This window comes from Antrostomus carolinensis, unplaced genomic scaffold (assembly GCF_000700745.2).
Source record: "Antrostomus carolinensis isolate BGI_N321 unplaced genomic scaffold, ASM70074v2 scaffold13316, whole genome shotgun sequence".
Taxonomy (NCBI): Eukaryota; Metazoa; Chordata; class Aves; order Caprimulgiformes; family Caprimulgidae; genus Antrostomus; species Antrostomus carolinensis.
In genome coordinates, this window is record NW_010322573.1 from 4,442 (window position 1) to 22,191 (window position 17,750).

At 37.5% G+C, this 17,750-nt stretch overlaps 1 protein-coding gene across 1 annotated transcript in view; it reads right to left on the reverse strand.

Annotated features, from left to right (window-relative positions):
- OVCH2 (ovochymase 2) overlaps window positions 1–16,284 on the reverse strand; it is a gene marked incomplete at its 3' end in the record, with an annotated part of 20,117 nt that extends 3,833 nt beyond the window's left edge. Inside the window, 18 exon segments of the mRNA XM_010170281.2 lie at window positions 182–377; window positions 922–991; window positions 2,488–2,674; window positions 3,224–3,340; window positions 3,707–3,838; window positions 4,660–4,753; window positions 5,206–5,336; window positions 6,336–6,476; window positions 6,895–7,028; window positions 7,131–7,221; window positions 8,657–8,680; window positions 9,800–9,995; window positions 10,670–10,821; window positions 11,220–11,315; window positions 12,323–12,495; window positions 13,566–13,657; window positions 14,376–14,485; window positions 16,191–16,284. Of these exon segments, the coding sequence (XP_010168583.1) occupies window positions 182–377; window positions 922–991; window positions 2,488–2,674; window positions 3,224–3,340; window positions 3,707–3,838; window positions 4,660–4,753; window positions 5,206–5,336; window positions 6,336–6,476; window positions 6,895–7,028; window positions 7,131–7,221; window positions 8,657–8,680; window positions 9,800–9,995; window positions 10,670–10,821; window positions 11,220–11,315; window positions 12,323–12,495; window positions 13,566–13,657; window positions 14,376–14,485; window positions 16,191–16,281 (2,227 nt within the window).
- Between the last annotated feature and the right edge of the window lie 1,466 nt (window positions 16,285–17,750).

Below are 17,750 nucleotides of genomic sequence, written 5' to 3' on the forward strand. Positions count from 1 at the left end.
GATTGCCTTCCTCCCACCCATTTCCCTGCATGTCTAGCTGAGCTTACACAAGTGAAAACTCTTCAACACATCTGTTCTCCAGAAACTAATGTATAGACAGAATGAATGCCACAACACTGTACATAGTATATAAAACACAGCTACAGCACACTCAACCTTCAAAATAGCAAAGACTGCATACCTTCTTCGTGTGCACCCCATCCTGTGACAACACACACCCTCGAGGGCTGAACTGCCTCCTCCTTGGCAGGGAGGCACACGGGGCGCACGTAGTGGTTGAATTCTAATGGCTTGGCCAGTTGAAGTAAGGCAATATCAGAGTCCATAGTGGTCTTGTTAAAACTTGGATGTATAATATACTGCTTTACAGACCTTTTCTGTGAAAGCAAGGACATTGACACTTTCTGAATGACTTGTGAATTTGAATCTTTAAGTAACTTTGGTTTTATACATTTTCAGGCCATATGCAAGATGCTTTAAGAGGAGGAAACATTTAAGAGCAGCTGCTGAAGCCACCAGCTTTCTTATATTAATGAGACAAGATTATGCCTCTTGGATATGAATCATGGACCATGCAGGAAACTCCATCCAGCAAGTGTATGAAGGGGGTCTTAGAAAAACATTTGTCCAGTCTGAGCAATTTCTGTCTTGGTAGTAGTCACCAGGGAATTTTGTAACAATACACTCCCCACACACACCCTCAAGATACTGAGCTTTGGAGTTCATTACTGATAAAGGCACAGATCTGTGTTGATAATATTTCTCTGACAGTCACACAAAAGCTGTTGTGTAAATGTAGATTAAGGTCAGCACGGAGGCTGTTCGATTGCTGCATCATGAACAATTTGGGAGATGCATTTACATTAAAAACTATTTTGTGAGATTAATTTAGATTTTATTATTAAGCAGAACATATAGTACCTGTCTGTATTCTTGCTCTGTAAGATCATGAATTCCTGTTACCACCATCCATAAGTCTCTGTACATTTCCCTTTAAAAAAAAAAAAAAAAAAGATAAGTACATTCTCAGGCTGGTATAACAGCATTCTTGAAACCTGTGAGTCTTAAAACCTCTTCTACCCAAAATAGATAACAGGGCCCTACATATTCCTGGGCCAACAAATCCTGAGGCCTACACTCCCATACAAATCTATGGAAATCTTCCCACTGACTTCTAGGGAGCATGAAATATTCTCTCAATGAGGCCGTAAGATCTCTCAAAGACACAACAAACTGAGAGAAAGGTCATTTTTATAAGGACTGCAGGTGCCTGATACAGAACAGAAGGCCTGCATGGTCCACATCATCCAGCGACAGTGCTGGTCCCTACCTTCTTAATGAAAAAATAGGTGACCTCTAAAACATTACTACCTATCAAATTATATAAAGAAATGCAACAAAAACATTTCATTTCACACTTTGGTTTCTTAACCAAACCCTCTCACTGCCTGAAAACTTGTCATAACTTTAGTTGTGGAGGATCATTAAGGCACGTACACAAATTCTGATGCAACGGCAACATGAAATAGAGAATTCCTCCTTAATACAGCTCTTAAATCAGTACCTTCAACGCAGTGCAACAATGCTCCTAACATAAAATTTTGCAAACTAATATCTAGAAACTTAGAAGCCAAAGTCCAAAATCCAAAACAGCACTTGCATTTCAGATCCCCGGTTTTCAAGGGGGCGGGGGGAATCAAATGGAGAATATAGATGTCTAAGCATCTTTGCATTTCGGGGCTCTGAAAGCTTACTCTCATTTTCAAGTAATTGCAACTTTATTTGAAAACAGGCCAGAATATCTAATTTTCAGCAATCCTGGGAGGATTTTTAAAAAATACTTTAGTGACCCAAAGTATGTGAATTTTAAATTAGTGTACTTGTGATGAATTTGAACTTCAAAACAGGTACTGTTCAGCCTAAGAGATGAATAAACAAATTGCTGTCGAGAAAGTATTTTAAAGAGCCTGAAAAATCACACAGACTATCCTTTTGTCTCCTCTCAATAAAGACTGAAACCTTTCCATGTAATCTGATTTAACAGATTGATAGGTTCTTATTAAGGGAACGGCATCAATCCTGTGCACAAAGGCCTCCTGTAAGTCTGCCCCTACACAAATTCAGTAATTTTAAATTTTTTTGATAGGTTGATTCTACCTGGATGAAAACTTGCTCTGTAAATGACCCAAACACAAAGAAGTTACCCAAGAGTAAGTGATATATGACAAGGGACTTAGTATCTTGTCATCTCTTCTGAAAACTGATCTGAATGAAAACCAAGTCCACAGAAGTAGGCTACCTACTTCCTTAATAGCCATTGTGATCCTAGTACACGTGTGAGGAGCAAAAGAATCCAGTGCCAGTGTGAGCTCTAAGTAGGTGGTAACCAAAACTGTGCGAGCCACCCTGGGCAGAACCACCACACTGCAGACATGTACCATGCAATTACAGATGTTCCCAGGGAAGGGTTTATCCCAGTGTACTTACTTAGAATCGAAGCAGTGAGCAGCTGTGACAACCCATTCTTTGGAAAGAACTGCTCCTCCACAGATATGCTCATCTGAAATTTGTACACTGACCTGCCAAGGCCATGAATATGGTACAGCTTCTTCACCTCCAATTATCCTACTGAAGATGAACCTGGGCTGATTTGAAGGCATTCCACAAATATAATCTGAAACAGAAAGCAATTATGTCTCAAGAAGTCTTTAGAGCTTAAGATTTAAAGAAGCAAAGAACAGTTCACTTAAGAGCTACCCCACAGCTTCTCAAGTTTCCCCTTTCCCTTTTTTTGCTAAATCTTTCAACTTCCCCCATTACAAAGGATCTAAATGTTTAGAGAGAGCATGAGGAGATGATCTTAGCAAAACCGGACCTTCACCAAGATGAAAGCAACTGCTCACCTTCTCAAGTTTTACCTTTAAACCTACAACTAATATGGACTCATCCCATTCTCCATAAAATACCAGAGGAAAAAAGGGAAGTTCTAAAATACTGGTTATTATTCTCAACTACTCTTTGTAATTATTTTCATCAAAGCAAGTAGGTGTAAACTGACACATAAGCTGAAATAATGTCATTGCATTGCTGAAAAAAAAAAAAAAATAAATTCTGGGACAGCAACATTCATTTCCCCAACGTATTTGGAGAAAACACCATTTAAGTTCTAGTCCAAAAGGCACTTCCTGTTCTCATGAAGAAAACATAACTCAGGTTGGCTTACCTGTCGTAACCTGTATTTCTTCTTCAGCCATATTCATGTCTTCAAATTCTTCACCACTAGTTGAATTCAAAGTATCTAATTTTAGCAAGTGAAAATAGTAAATGTGTTAGCAGGTGTCTTGAGCGATATTTTTATTACAAAATTACTTTTTTTTTTCCTTTATTATAATTTTTGTAGAAGGAATGGATTCCTACAGTAGGGATCTGTGCTATTACATCTTCACATGGTAGTAAAGTGCCATTTAAAATGTACCAAAATACTCTTATACAAAACAAAATTTTTGGGGGGTAGATTAATTTTTTCTCTTCACCCATTCAATAGGTCCTTTGTTTAATCCCTCAATAGGTTCACAATGCTGTTTTTTCACTGAAACTCTTTGTCAGATGAGAATCTCCTAGAGGAAAATTATTCTGAATAGCCAGAATCACTGAGGAGCCCTTTGTGCTGCCCCAAAGAGGCAGTTTCTCAAGTTACTTCTATTACCTGTTAGATGAACAAAAGAGATTGTAGCTCTGAATCCTCCGAAGGTCTCTGTTTCATCAGAGTGAAAGACAACCAGCATCAGAGCAGAGGAGCTTAGAACAGGTGCTGGTAGGGCAAATCCACAAGACTTAGCTAAAGATGAGAAAGCAAAGGTTTGCTGCAGATTAACATGTACTTTTTCATCCTCATCTCTTTCAACAGTAGGTACCCAGTATTCTGTGTATTCCAACTCTCACAAAAGAAGGTAAAAAATAACTATGCACAAGGGAGGAGTAGAGATAAGTGGACTGAGGGACTGTTCTGTTAGGTCCAACAGTCTGTCCTTGTTCAGTAATTATCTCATAAGAACAAGGAGACTCTTGCATTATTTCACAAGAGTTTATTGCAGCACTCATGCTCGTGGGTTGCCATTACATATAGAACACACTGGAAACCTGATTTCCCCTTGTTAGTGTTTCAGCACCAGCATTTGCTAGTGCTGATCTAAGCACCAGCATCAAGCAGGTGCTGAAATCAGTTGACTGGGACAGGTCCTCCTCTCATTTAACGTAAGCCTGGGGAATCTCCAGCAAGGTGGCAAGAGTTATATAAATGCTCATCTAGAGTGAAGAACAACTGAACTCTGAAAAGAAGACCTCTTGGGTGTTTTTTGTGTCTCATAATTACTTTAAAAACAAATTGTGTTAAGCCCTTTTCTTCATTTACATGAACTCAGAACTGCATTTCATGTACAATTTAAATACACAAACCTGTCCTGTTCAATGTGTTTTTGCCTTTGTAAGTAGAACAGAAGCAGCAATACCTGCAAGTATTTTTCAAGGTACTGAACCTAGTACCTATAACATCACTGAGACTCTAGAGGTGAACTTGATTTTAGACAGTACAACAGGGCTAGTGAAAGTCACAAAAGAAATAAGTCATTCCCAAAATATGTCAAAAATCAAAACTCAAACCAATTTCCTCCTCTTTTCCCACATCTTCATACACAGTCACGGCATCATAAGAGCAATCTTCACTCTCTTCTACTTCAAAAGACTGGTATGTAAGCTTTAAACAAAAAATGGAAAAGTGAACCTTATTGTTAAATTCACACAGAAAAAAAATCAAAGATCTGTAATAATTAAAAAGACCCTATTACAGACCCTATCTGTAATAGGGTCTTTAGTATTATCAATGATTTCTTTAGGGTTTGGTTTCTGTCACATTCAGACCTCTCACAAGATCTGTCATGATAAAATTTAAACCAGGAAATCCTATTTTACTATAACCTACTAAATCCTATTTTAATATAACGGGTAATTTATATTACCTTTATAATATAAAGGAGAAATCAAAACCTATCTGGTTTTTGGGATGGAAAGTGATATCTCTTAACTGTATCCAGCAGCATTATTCTAGTTTATGTTGCTTGATCTTGCTTGTCCCTTAGGTGCATAATTTCTTGTTAAACGCCATGGTGCTTACTTCCATTCTATAGACACAAGAAAGGCTGCTGATACCTTGATTACATGGTCCTCTGGTGCACAAATAATCCATTGACAGTCTGCCATGTTGCTGTAGTGCTCTGGATAGTGCATACTTTGTAACACTCCTTCTTCAAAAAGGACAGCTAAGGACTCACAGCCAGAATCTGGAAATCCAGGAAAACAAAAATTCAGGCACTGCGATTTCCTATTAAATCATTCACACACAAAAAATATTTAAATCCAGAAAAACCCTTGTAGTGTTTTCACACAGCTTAGAAAGAGAACAGGACAAGAGTAGCAAGCCAGATCCTTCTGTTTGCAAAAGCTGCAAAGAACATTTTTAATTTTTTACCAGGCAGAAGAGCAATTCAATGCATGACTATAGCATTCTCCTTTGGCTACAGGCAGTGCACTGCAGGCACAGGTACCAGTATGGGGTGATAGAAGAGCAGGATATGGGCATGTCAGAAGAACATTTGCCAGCTTTCTTTGGAGAGGAAAGTGGAGATATAAAACACAACCAGAGGATATGTCTTCCTCATGAGCTATGCAGTGGCAAGTCCCCTCATAAGATCCCTCCCTACACTCTGCCCATATACTCTGCAAAGGAAAGAAACTTAACTGGAAAAGCAGCAGAAACAGGAATAACAGGTGTCTGTCTGTAACTGGATTGTCCAGGCTCAGCAGATGGCCCTTGGGGCTGCTCCCTAGTGATGAAGAACCACTCTGCACAGCAAAACTGAAAGCAATTCTCCATGTCCCATATCTTAGCATTAGCAGTTTCCCTCAGGGCCCATCCATGAAAGCCCGCTTGGGACTAGCAAAGCAGCTTTCATCTGGAAATTGTGCTCATTTGATTAATCTTATTAATTGAGTTTTTAAACATTCTGGAAGTAAGGAAGGAAATGAGATCTTGTATAAAGTGGATGGAGAAGAGGCAAAGTTAAAGGAGAGCTTCTCTCAACAGCATCTATCCCATCTCTTTCTGGCATCTCAATTTTTCCACAATGTCGCACAGCAGCCTAACCACAATTACCTTGTTCATAACATCATCCACACAGAAATATCACAGGAGCTTCCTCTTGATTTATTTTCTCCTGAAAATTTTTTTCCAGATCCCTACCCAAGAGGGCAGACAGGTATATTACTAGACTTAGACTTACCAGGAAGAATATCTGGTGTAAGAGCTTTGTAGGTCATGGAAAAACCAGTTCCATAATCCTTGTTGTCAGAAACAAATTTCAGCCTTATGCTATTGGAGCCAATCAAAATAGGTAATGGAAGATCTCCTCCACAGAATTTCCCTGAAATATAATATTAGAGAATAATCACTGTTTAAATTCTTTAGTCACTTGAGAAAACTTGCGTGTACTATTTTTAGTACTTAGCTATAAAAATGTTAGGATAAAAGGAAATTGCCTATTCATTCCTCTACATTCCCTATTAATCCATTAGCCCAAACAGATAAACACTATTAAAAATTGAAAACCCTTGACACGAGAAAGTTGTATGCCAACACAGTACCCTACCAGGCATTTTCCATTCTTTTCTCCTCCCACACTGTTTGTCTTTTATTTTCACAATGTAGTAATGTATTGTATTGTCACAATGTATTAATCATGAAAATGTAAGTAAAACATACTCAACTGCAATGTCCTCATTGGGTGTGCTTGCTGTTGCAATGAAGAGATTATTTCAAAGAATAAGGGGATGGCAACTCACCAACAAGTCTGTCGTGTTTTGAATAGACTGATAAAGAATCATAGTCACAAAATGTTTCTGGCTCTATATCAAAGTGGGAAAAATGAAGCAATATGTAATTCCCCTCCGGTACAAATAGAGTCCATACGCACAACCTGGAACAACAATTAGTTCCCGTTCACAAGACTGCAACAAAAAAACAACTACACTGGTATGGGGAATAGTTTCTGGGGAACGACTGTGTTTTGTCTACTTACTGGTGGTTTTCATAAAACTGCTTGGGACTTCCAGGAAAATTTAATTCTCCTTCACTGTCAGGGAGTTTGCCATCCTGAATGCTACAAAATGCTGCATTGTAGAGTTAAAACAAAATAGAAGGAATCAGGTTTGGCATATATGCAATCATCTGTTCCACCAAAAAGCTCAAACTTCTAGAGAATATTGTGAGACTCAAGATTGCTCAGCTGTACCTTGTTTCTGCTGGCAGACTGATACTGGGTCTTCTCCCTTCTCTCTTTGGAATTATGGCAAGTCAATTTTAAAACATGTAATTCGGGGGCAAAAATTAAGCACTGCCAATGAGCTATCACATTTTATTGTAACAATGGCAGTGGTTGTTTTTTACTTTAAAGAAACTATTTGTTAAATGAGGATTTCAGTATAAACACTTTTCAGGGAGGAAAAACGCACACCTCAGGACATAAGAAAATTGTTCACTGCAGCCCATTTGTAATAACGTCCTTAGCTATGTTACAGCAGGAGACTTTTACAAGACAATATGGTATTAAAGACACTTTAATAGAAGAAGTAGAAGCTTTCCTCTCCAAATAAGTGTCACTAGAAACACAATTACTTACAAAAACGATCTCCTCTTGCCTTTCCTTCTCCTTGCAAGGTAAGCCAGTAAGACATTTATTAATAACTATGTGTATGAAAACAAATTTAAGGAGTCACATATTTATGAGATTATCTCACCTGAAGTATCCTAGGAAGGCCAATGAAAAATTTCAAAAAGACACAAACAGCATTTAAGTACCCAGTTCTCACTAGCCACAGCAAGTCTATACAAACTGACCGTGTGCCCAAGCTCATTTATCATCTGAGAAATCTCACTCTATATTACTAAAATTAAAGTTTTAAGATCTAGTTCACAAGAGCTGTTTCTAGTATCTTTATGTGAATTTGTACCTAGAAGAACAGTGTCCAACAAGAACATAAACACGGCAGAATCAAAGAATTAAAGAACCAAAGACTTCCATTTTAAAATATTCAGGGCTGGGTTTCCTGGGGTTTGTTTTTTCTTTCTTTTTATTTGAGGGGTTTTTTTTGCATTTTATTCATAGAAACAGACACCAGACAAGTAGATTCCTCATAGACTGTGCAAAAGTACTACTAATTTACCTCGTACTTTCTATTCAGTATCTATATTTTTATACAGAATCAACTTCACTAACTAGATTTCATGCATTGCTTAAGGCTCTGTTCTACATTTTTCACATTAATTTGATTTGCAATTCAATAAAAAATATAGCATTATATATGCAGCTGTCTTAAGGAAAATTCCTTTTTGAAGTCACTAGTATCTAAGTACAACCCTACATAAGAAGTCTTTTTTAACAGAACCAGGAGGAAAAAAATATATATTTAAAGTATACATTTAAATGTGTTTTGATGAGTCAAGTTTCTTCACGTTTCTTCCTTCATAGATTATATACCAGACTATTTCTGGGATCTTCTTATGCTCTAACATAGATAGGAGATACTGGAAAAATACTGCACTTACCTGTGGAGCTTTTCATCTTCAGATCTAATAAAGGAGGGATAGGGAAGGGGGTAGAAAAAGAAGAATAAGTTACTGTAGTTTCAGATTCACAACATAGGCTTTATTTTTATCTGTGTTAAATGGTAATTTTATGCAGCTAGCACTGAGGCAAATTCAAATACTTCTTGTGAACACAGCACCTAAAACAAACTAGGCTTACAATTAAAACAAAATTGCAAGTTCAGGCAATGCTGACTTTGGAATATACAATTCTGGAGTAGCCACTTCTAGAATTAATCATACACTGATAGGCCACCACTCAGTCTAAGCACCACAGTACTCTCTTTCTATGTACTTGTTGAGTAAATACTATACATTTCAGGTAATGGTAGCAGAATCCAGCTGCTAGCATCACATCAGGGACACAGAGACATTAAGCCTGACAGTAGCTACAGTAAGATCTTTTGCACAAGCATAACAGTATAAAAGCGTGAGCAAGCAAAACATAGTGCAATGTGATTGAAAACTGTGTTTTCACTTTACCTACCAAATCACTTCTTCTGTTCACTGGAGCCAACACACTTTAATTACCGCAATAGCTAATCACATTATTTTTTCCTAATAATAAAATGGGCTAACTAGTACATTTTTAATAAAAAGATCCCATCTCTCTCTTTTCTGGTTTTTTTTTTAACTGAAAACTAAATTTTTTTCAGAAGCTAAACCCTTTTAATTTTTCTCCAATGTTACAAGGGTTTCTTTTTTTAATCACCAATTCAGGCTCTTTTCTAATGGTAAAGTCTTATTTTTTCTCTCACTATTGACTAGTAAAACCTCTTAAAACACCCCTCCTCAGTTTTTCAGTTCTCTATGTAAATTTTAACACAATCTCCAATATCTTTTAATAAAAATAGCCAATACTGGAAGAAAATGTTAATTCAGTTTCTTAATGCTCTGAGTGAAGTTCACCCCCTGAACGGACTGTCATTCCTATCTCCAGCTCCACGAGTTTGGAAGGCATTGTGAAATGCTATACTGCTTTGCCAGGAAAAATGGGGAAAATAAAAGTGCTGTATCTTGAAAAAGAAAAAAATCAATTAAATATTATTATGGGACAGAAGAGGTGTTAAAAGTGAGTGACACATTACTGTGCAGACTTAGTACCAGCACTCATGTTCTCTCGAATCCAGGAAAGCACCGCACTGAGGTCTGTGAATATTCCCGGAGATCCTCTGTGATAATGTTTCTTCTTCTCATTACTCATCCAGCCACGAGCACATCCCATCCCCCAGGAGATCACACCAGCGAGAGTCCAGGCACCATGCTTACGTCGGCACAAAAGCGGGCCTCCTGAGTCTCCCTGTAAAAAACAAGCGAAAGCCCACATCCCACAGCTTACAAAAGCGTGTGCATACCACTAAGCAAGCCTTAAAGAGCTCACTGAGTTCTCTTTTCTGCCATACTAACAAACCTGCAATATAGGGAGCAGTAATTTAAAAGAAAACTGCCAAGAAAGACACTTTATTTTTTATTGTGTTTACTCAGAATTGTCAAGAGGGGGAGAGAGAGACTAATTCCCTCATGGGTGCACGTCTTTTGTGTTTTAGCATGTAAAAAGGACGAAGGAGCTTTTTTTTTTTACCCCCATGACAAGGAACAATCACTTAACCTTTATCTCACTTCCTTTCCTTCCTCTAGTCCAAGGCAATAGTTTATACATTCCTCCTTAGGATTTTAGCAACATTAACAAATTAATTTATGAAATGTTCTAAAGTTAGAATGCCCTAAGCATTATTGCACTGGGATACATTGCAAAATTGCTCTCAGGAACCTGTTATACAACTCATGCAATAATTAAAATGGAATCATGTAATTAAGTGCATTGCCCCATATGGAACCTTTGGAAGAATTAACACATCAAAATAAATACACTCCAAATATTGCATTTTACAGTGTATATATTTACTTGGGCACACAGAGCCTTGAGCTTCTGACAAACACTTGTAAGTACACAAGGCCCTCTGTTCAGCTGACCTGGCAGGCATCTTTTCCTCCATCGGGAAATCCAGCACACATTATAGTGTCACCTTGGATGGGTTTCTTTAAAGTTGATAATGCTCTTGAACATTCTGCATTGTTGAGGATTGGTAGATTGACTTCATATAAGACCTGAGGGAGTACTCCATCTCAAATACAGAAAAAAAAATGTTCATAAGAAATGCTAAAGGTGAACTTAATGTCACTGCTAATACACACACTAAATAAAAGTTGTAAACTTGCTCCAGGCCATTTTATGGTTACACAAACATCCACTTTTGTATACATAAGCCATAAGCAGTTTTACTTGAATAAATGTAAAAATGTTTCAAAATTGAAATACAGGTCTATATACTGTAATGATCCATTTTGAGATAATTCACAAGTAGGCACAGAAACTAGCAGAGATCCCATTTGGAGATTACAATTCTTATGATCAGCTGGTGGTTTTCTGTGATCTGTTTATCACCTAGGCAATCAAGCTCTCAGCTTTAGAAATAAAGACACTGAGAAACCTGAATGTCAAAGAATAATTTGAGTGGCTTACTCTCATTTAAACGGCCCCAACCACAAGCAGTGCAGATATATCCTGCTTCAAACTTTTCACCGGGATCAGGAAGACATGCTGGCAAAACTGATGGACCTGCCACACATGGACATGAATTTTATTGATAAGTATTTGAAAGAACAACAACAAAAAGCCTCCTTTCTCTATTAGGTTTTTTTTAAAAAAAACAAAAACAAAAAAACTAAATAGTATTGTTACTTTTGTGGCATCTGAAAAAATTAACCTGGCATTTGATAATTTATTTATGCCTCCACTTCACAGTGTTTTGGAATGGAAAAAGAAAGCCAGGACCACCACAAGCGTCAGCCTAGGCCTTGCCATTCAGCTTAAACTTAGCTGCTATCATGATGCATTAAAAAAAGTAGTTGCTCACCTTTGTGGTGGCAAAACGTGAGCCACCTAGTGACGTGAGCTGGAGCCTACAAAGAGCAAAGCGTATGCACCTCAATATTATGTAAAACTGATGTGAAGTGGCCTTTCAGAAAACCCAACTGTAAGGCAAAGGTGGTGTAGAGCTGAGAAACGGCTGGCTCACAGTCCAGGAAACAGGGTATTAACAACCCTACCCCCCCACCTTCCTCTTTCCCCTACAGCCCCCGATGGACCATTCTGCCACTGCTACAGACAATCCTGTGCTCCTTTCTGCAGTCTGCATGAAGGGAAAAGAGGGCAAATAGCAGAGGGGTGAGAGTAAGGTACAAACAGTACTGTGGTACACTCTGAGCTCTGGTCTGCCTTTAACTAGCTTTACTGTTCACCAGAGGCAACAATGTCCACCTACACTTCAGACAAAAATTAAAAACTCCTATTTGGTCAAACTTCAATCTCCTGCATACAAAGAACAATACCGTTTTCTTCAAGGGAGTATTAAGTCTGAAGAAGACCACTGAATTCAACTGATACATTTTTCTGACTTACCTCTGGTATTTTAAATACTTCAGTTGCAAAGCAGTCTGGAGACTTTTAGTGGTATAATCTGACAGCTGGGAAATGGGTTTAAACTGAGTTTCAAGACTTTTCACAGCGTGTGGGAGAAACAACCCATTCCCACTGAAAAAGATCACAGATAACTATGGCCTTACTGAAGTTGAAGGCTCCATCCAGCTTCAGAAGGGCAATGTCATAGTTCATTGGCCTTCTTGGGTCAAAGTTAGGATGCTTAATGACATATTTAACAGGGAGTGTTTGCTCGCCATTCTCCGTGATCCTCAAATCATACTCTCCCGCAGTGACATTCAAGTACTGGAGTAGGTTTCTGTAGAATAGAAAAATAAAAGTGCAGCTACAGAATCTTCAAAATGAAAGGAAAAACATATAGTTGTTTTTAAAGAGAAGAGTTATTACTTCTGATACCTAATACCTTTCATGTTCAGATTTTAGAGTGCTTACTATGCACAGACAGCAAGAACTGAGCATGCCCTGCAGTAAAAATTGGGAGATGAAAAGGGCTGAAAAGAAAGGTGATTTAGCTACACTCCTGACTGTGGTTTGGTGGTCTGCTAAGGAACCAGTTCCTCTTATGGTGTTTAAAAATGTTCAGTCACACTGTTTTTTGAAGAAGGAGGGAAGATTTGGACACAGGAAAGTACAAATATAATATGACCACTTCTCTAGCATTCTCAGTTCATATCTTAAAAAAATAGTGAACTCTGCTTTGGGGCTCCTAGTACCAGATCAGATGTGCAACAAGGAAACACAAAAGCAATCATTATAAACTTTTTATTCTGCTTCAAATTTATTCACACTTGAAGAATTATTTTTGTGTCAGGAGGCTTTATGCCGATTGAGATATTGCCTGTCCTTCTGTAGTTAATATAAACTCTGCAGTTATTGTCTAATTTGACCAAGATGTAATCACATATAATGACAGATACAGATTAAATTTATAATTCCAGGTGACCCATTAGTACGAAGATTCAGTTTTAACTACAGGGGATTCAGAATCTCAGTGAAGTCACCACAGAATCAGGACTGAAACCTTCACAGACTGTAACATTCACAGACTTTTTTTTTAGCATTGAGGCTAAAGTCATCAGCATTTAAGAGGTCAGTACTATATTTATCACCATATATTTAGGTACAGGTTTTTACCTACACTTCCAAAATCAGTCTCTACCAATCCCTGTAAGTTTATTTTATTCTTAATTATTTTTGATATGTCCAAAGGTTTGGGTTTTTTTCTTCCTTTCTGTTAAAACATGGAAAACACTGCTTACAAATGAAAGGGTAGCACCTGTAAGTATTCACCACAAAAGATGGTACAGCACATAAACTTATACAATCAATATTTTTCTGCAGCCTGCTCCTGAAATATCACATCCATACCTGTCCAAGATGCAGTGAGCTGCTGTGACCACCCACTGAGCAGAAACAATGGTGCCTCCACAGAAATGCTTTTGCCTTCGTTTCAAGGAAACCTGCATCACATAGAGAAGGTGTGTCAAATAAAGAAAGCCTTTATATCTGCTCTGATTGCATTTGAGGAAGAAAGGAGACAGTACACGCAGGTACTCTCCAAAGATTCACATAGCTAAAGTACACGCTGCATTTCAAGCAAACACACGTTCATGGCATTCTTACAGCTCTTGAATCTAAGAGATCCTAAACCCTGCTGTTCCCCTCAGCTGTGACTTGGTACCTGGATAAAAACACCATACATGTAATAAATGCCAAGTCATTGAGGTACTTGGCACGCTGTAAAGGTTACTAGTTAGTTGAGAATTTTTCCTTTGCAGGTCACTAGGAGCACTGCAAACCCATGATGCCTGACAATAGTCAGGACCTGGGGGTGGTGTTCTTCTGCATCCTTCTATTTTTAAGCAGTTTTACCCATGCTTCTTTACAATAGACTAATCTACAGATACTCTTTCAGAAAGAATGTGTCCTGGTTTCGGCTGTTAAAACCACAACAGAATGATAAACAAAATAATAAATAATAAGCAAAGGTTTCTTACAGAGCAGGACATGGTCTGTGTCCCCTCTGCCTGCTTCACTGATTTCATAAAAGCAGAGCGGAGCTCAACAACACACCACAAGGGTCAGTAAGCACAAAATATACCCGTTTTCTTCTTTTGTCATTTCTATGAAAAGTCAAGACTTTCTTCTGAAGGTAAAACCACATTTGCTCGTACAAACCTGCCATGGATGTGAGCCTTGTTTCACCTGGCTTCCCCCAACAATCCGAGTGAAAAGGTTAAGGTAACTCCATGGTTTTGTCTCTTGAATTTTCTGCCCACACTTAGGATCTGAGGAGTAAAAAGGGGGAAAGGAGGAAAGATTTAGCCTGGATTTAATTTTTTCTGCTTTTTAGTAACACAGAATTGGAAGGCATGGCCTGGCACAGAGCTCAGTGCAATCTCTCTGCCAGGACAGGAACCTTCTTACAATTCCTAATACAAACTTCCCAGACTAAGGCTAAACTAATCTAAGAAAAAGGCAATGTACTTTGTTTTGCAGTTGTTCTCCAAATGAGCACTTTTTGGTTTCATGTTATCACAAATACTAAATTTTGCCTTCCATGAGCAAATGTGCATGTGTGTGTATATATATATATATATTTATATATTAACGTTCTCATTAGGTCCATGATTACTTGAACTTCCTGAAATGTCAACATTCTCTTTCAAACAAGTTTTGGAATTATTTTGGGACTAAATCACTGTTTCATTATCACTTTCTGAAATCTCTTTACACCCAGCATTTGTACTTAAAGTATTTTGTGTATGTGCAACATACAGACCCTGATGACAAACAACAGTGGCTGAATTTCTCCAGAACATCTACTACTTTGTCAACTTTATTTCTTCTTAACCCTTTATTGTTATCATCCACTATGGCAAAGTAAAGCTCATAATATTTACCTATTTTTAAAAGAGTGTCTTTAAAGAAACAAGTATTTGTGGTGATAACTACTGATTTGGTAGTATTTTAAGAAAGACAGAAGCAAAACAACCAGTTCTGCCAAGCAGCACGTTTTAAGAGAGGAATTCTTTGTAGTGCACTTCCCAAAGCCAGCAGTGGACACAATTTTTATTTTTTTTTCCTTAAAGCTGTATGAAAACTCAGTGAAACCAAACAGATCTCTCCTACATTTTACCACAAATTCTGTTAAACACTACATTTGGAAAAATTTAGCACCCATAAACTTGGAACATTTTGTTGTTGTTCTGACAGATAAGTGGCTGTACTCAAAGGACGGAGGACCAATGCTTGTATAAGCTGTCTGAAAAATGTGGAATCCTCCAAAACATAAAATGCAGCCTACAACACCTATAAAAAGAGGTTTGCAATCATCCTCAGGATTAGCATGGCTGATGTAAGTGATCACAGCGTCACAATAACGCTGACACAATGCTACTTACCCTAGCTTTTAAATTAAGAAAGGCTTTATACAGCAATGATACAGTTAATTTATCTGTTTTCATTCTTTCCTAACTCTCCCTCCACCCACCTTTTTCCCATGTGCAAGGATACAGTGAAGAAAGGGGAAAAAGTAAATCTTCATGAAGGAAACAGAAACAATTGCAATCATTAATTGTTCCAAAAAAAGAATGCTCTGGATTTTAAGGTATAAGACAATGGAAGAGAGGACTCACTGTATTTCGTTTGCAGCCCATGGGTAATATTGCTGCAAATCTGAGAGTATTTAATTTGATTTAATTAGAAATCATATTTATTTAATATTATTAATTCTGATTCACCAAGGAATCAGACAAAATTTTTGTAAGACTTCCTCATTAAAAGATTACTTTCAGTTCCAGACTTGTAATGGAACAAAAGCAAAGAATGAAAACTAGATCAATTATTCTAATGCTACGTCGTGTCTAGGTCTGCAGGCCCTTAGGGTCAAAAACTTATTTCAACACTGACTGTCATGCTTGTCACTGCCTAAGAACAAAACCGTTAGTACCTAGAAAACTGTTAAAGCTAGACGTGAAATTTTCATCCTACCTTTCTGAAGAGCAGATGGTACAGCACAAAACTCTGTAATACAAACTATCCCCATCAGGAGTAACTGCAGCTTGCTGGGGGCAACGCGCATCTTGGGGTGCTAAATGACCGAGTGAAAACAAGGAGAGTTTTTATAGGGAAAAAGAAACCCACATACTACACTGCAGGGGAACAGCAACTAATTGAAGTAGAAGTTACTCATTAATCCAGCCATAAAGCATTTACCAGCACAAATAAGTTTTCCAAATTTAATGGAACATGATTCTTTTATATGCCATTACTGAAGTCTTTGCTGTAAAATACTAGCTAAATTTCTCCCTAAAACTAGTTTTTTCAGGCAAAATGACAAAATGAAGTTATCATTGCTTGATTTGCTAGCAATACTTACCCAGGCTGATCTACACATTGAATTAGAACACACATGAACAGAATGTCCATTGCTATTTGCCCCTACAATTTCTACAGCTTTTGAAGAGACAATACTTTACATTTCCTGCACAGTTCATATTTAGCCAATTTCACAGACCGGCGAAAATACCAAAAGTTTAACATTTTGTTGTCAGCACACTCCAAGATAGCTCTCTGCATCAAAATGTCATTTTTTCAAAAGAGCAGTCTTTACATCTCTTTTTTGAAAGGCAACTAGAGGACAAGGCTCAGCTTTTTACAAATATTTCAGTATTGCTGCAATCAGCAGTACCAGTTCTGAGTCACGTTGATGGATAAGCTCCACTTTAATAGAAATTTAAGTGCAAGTCTCTTAAAAGGCTATTCAAATCCTAAGTAAGGAACAAAGCAGCAGCTAAATTAAAAGATTTCACAAAACAGAAAGCATAAGTTAAATTACCCTGCAAATTCGCCCCTTAAAACTTCCATCTCATCAGTTTTAGCAAGTATTGCGTGACTTGGAAATGACTGAACAAAGGGGTAAACACAATTAAAATACTATCCAAACTATCTTAAATTTATATGAAATATATAAACACCACGTAAGACATTAGATTCATCAAGAGAAGCAATAGATTTACTCTGGATGGCAGAAGCCACGAGTCCCATTTGTACCAGAAAAGGTAAGGGATATTTATACCTGGGAACAAAGAAATATTAACACAAGAGATGGAAAAATGTAGCTTATTTGTGATTTTTTTTTTTTTTTTTTGGCTTAAGTGGCTGAGATCCTCAGCTTCCCCTATCTTTGTAAAAAATAATTCAAAATTTCCACCTTCAGTATTCCCACAAATGCTGTAATTTCCACATGGGAAATGCATCAAACTGAAGACAGAAACATGAGGTAAACAATACATGCACATTAATACAAATTTCAGTCTTGAGCACCTTCATAGTCATAACTTACCAAAATTACATTTTTTCAAGATGCCAACAGGTAAATGTAAAATACGTACTATTTTAAAATAAAGTGCAACAGCAATTAAACAATTTCTCTTTTTGTGGTTACCATCACATTGGACAAGACTCACATTTTTTAATTCTGCTCAGGCTCCCAAAGAAAACAATCTTATACTTGACTCACTAGCCCCAGTCTATTGAGTATGTTCACAA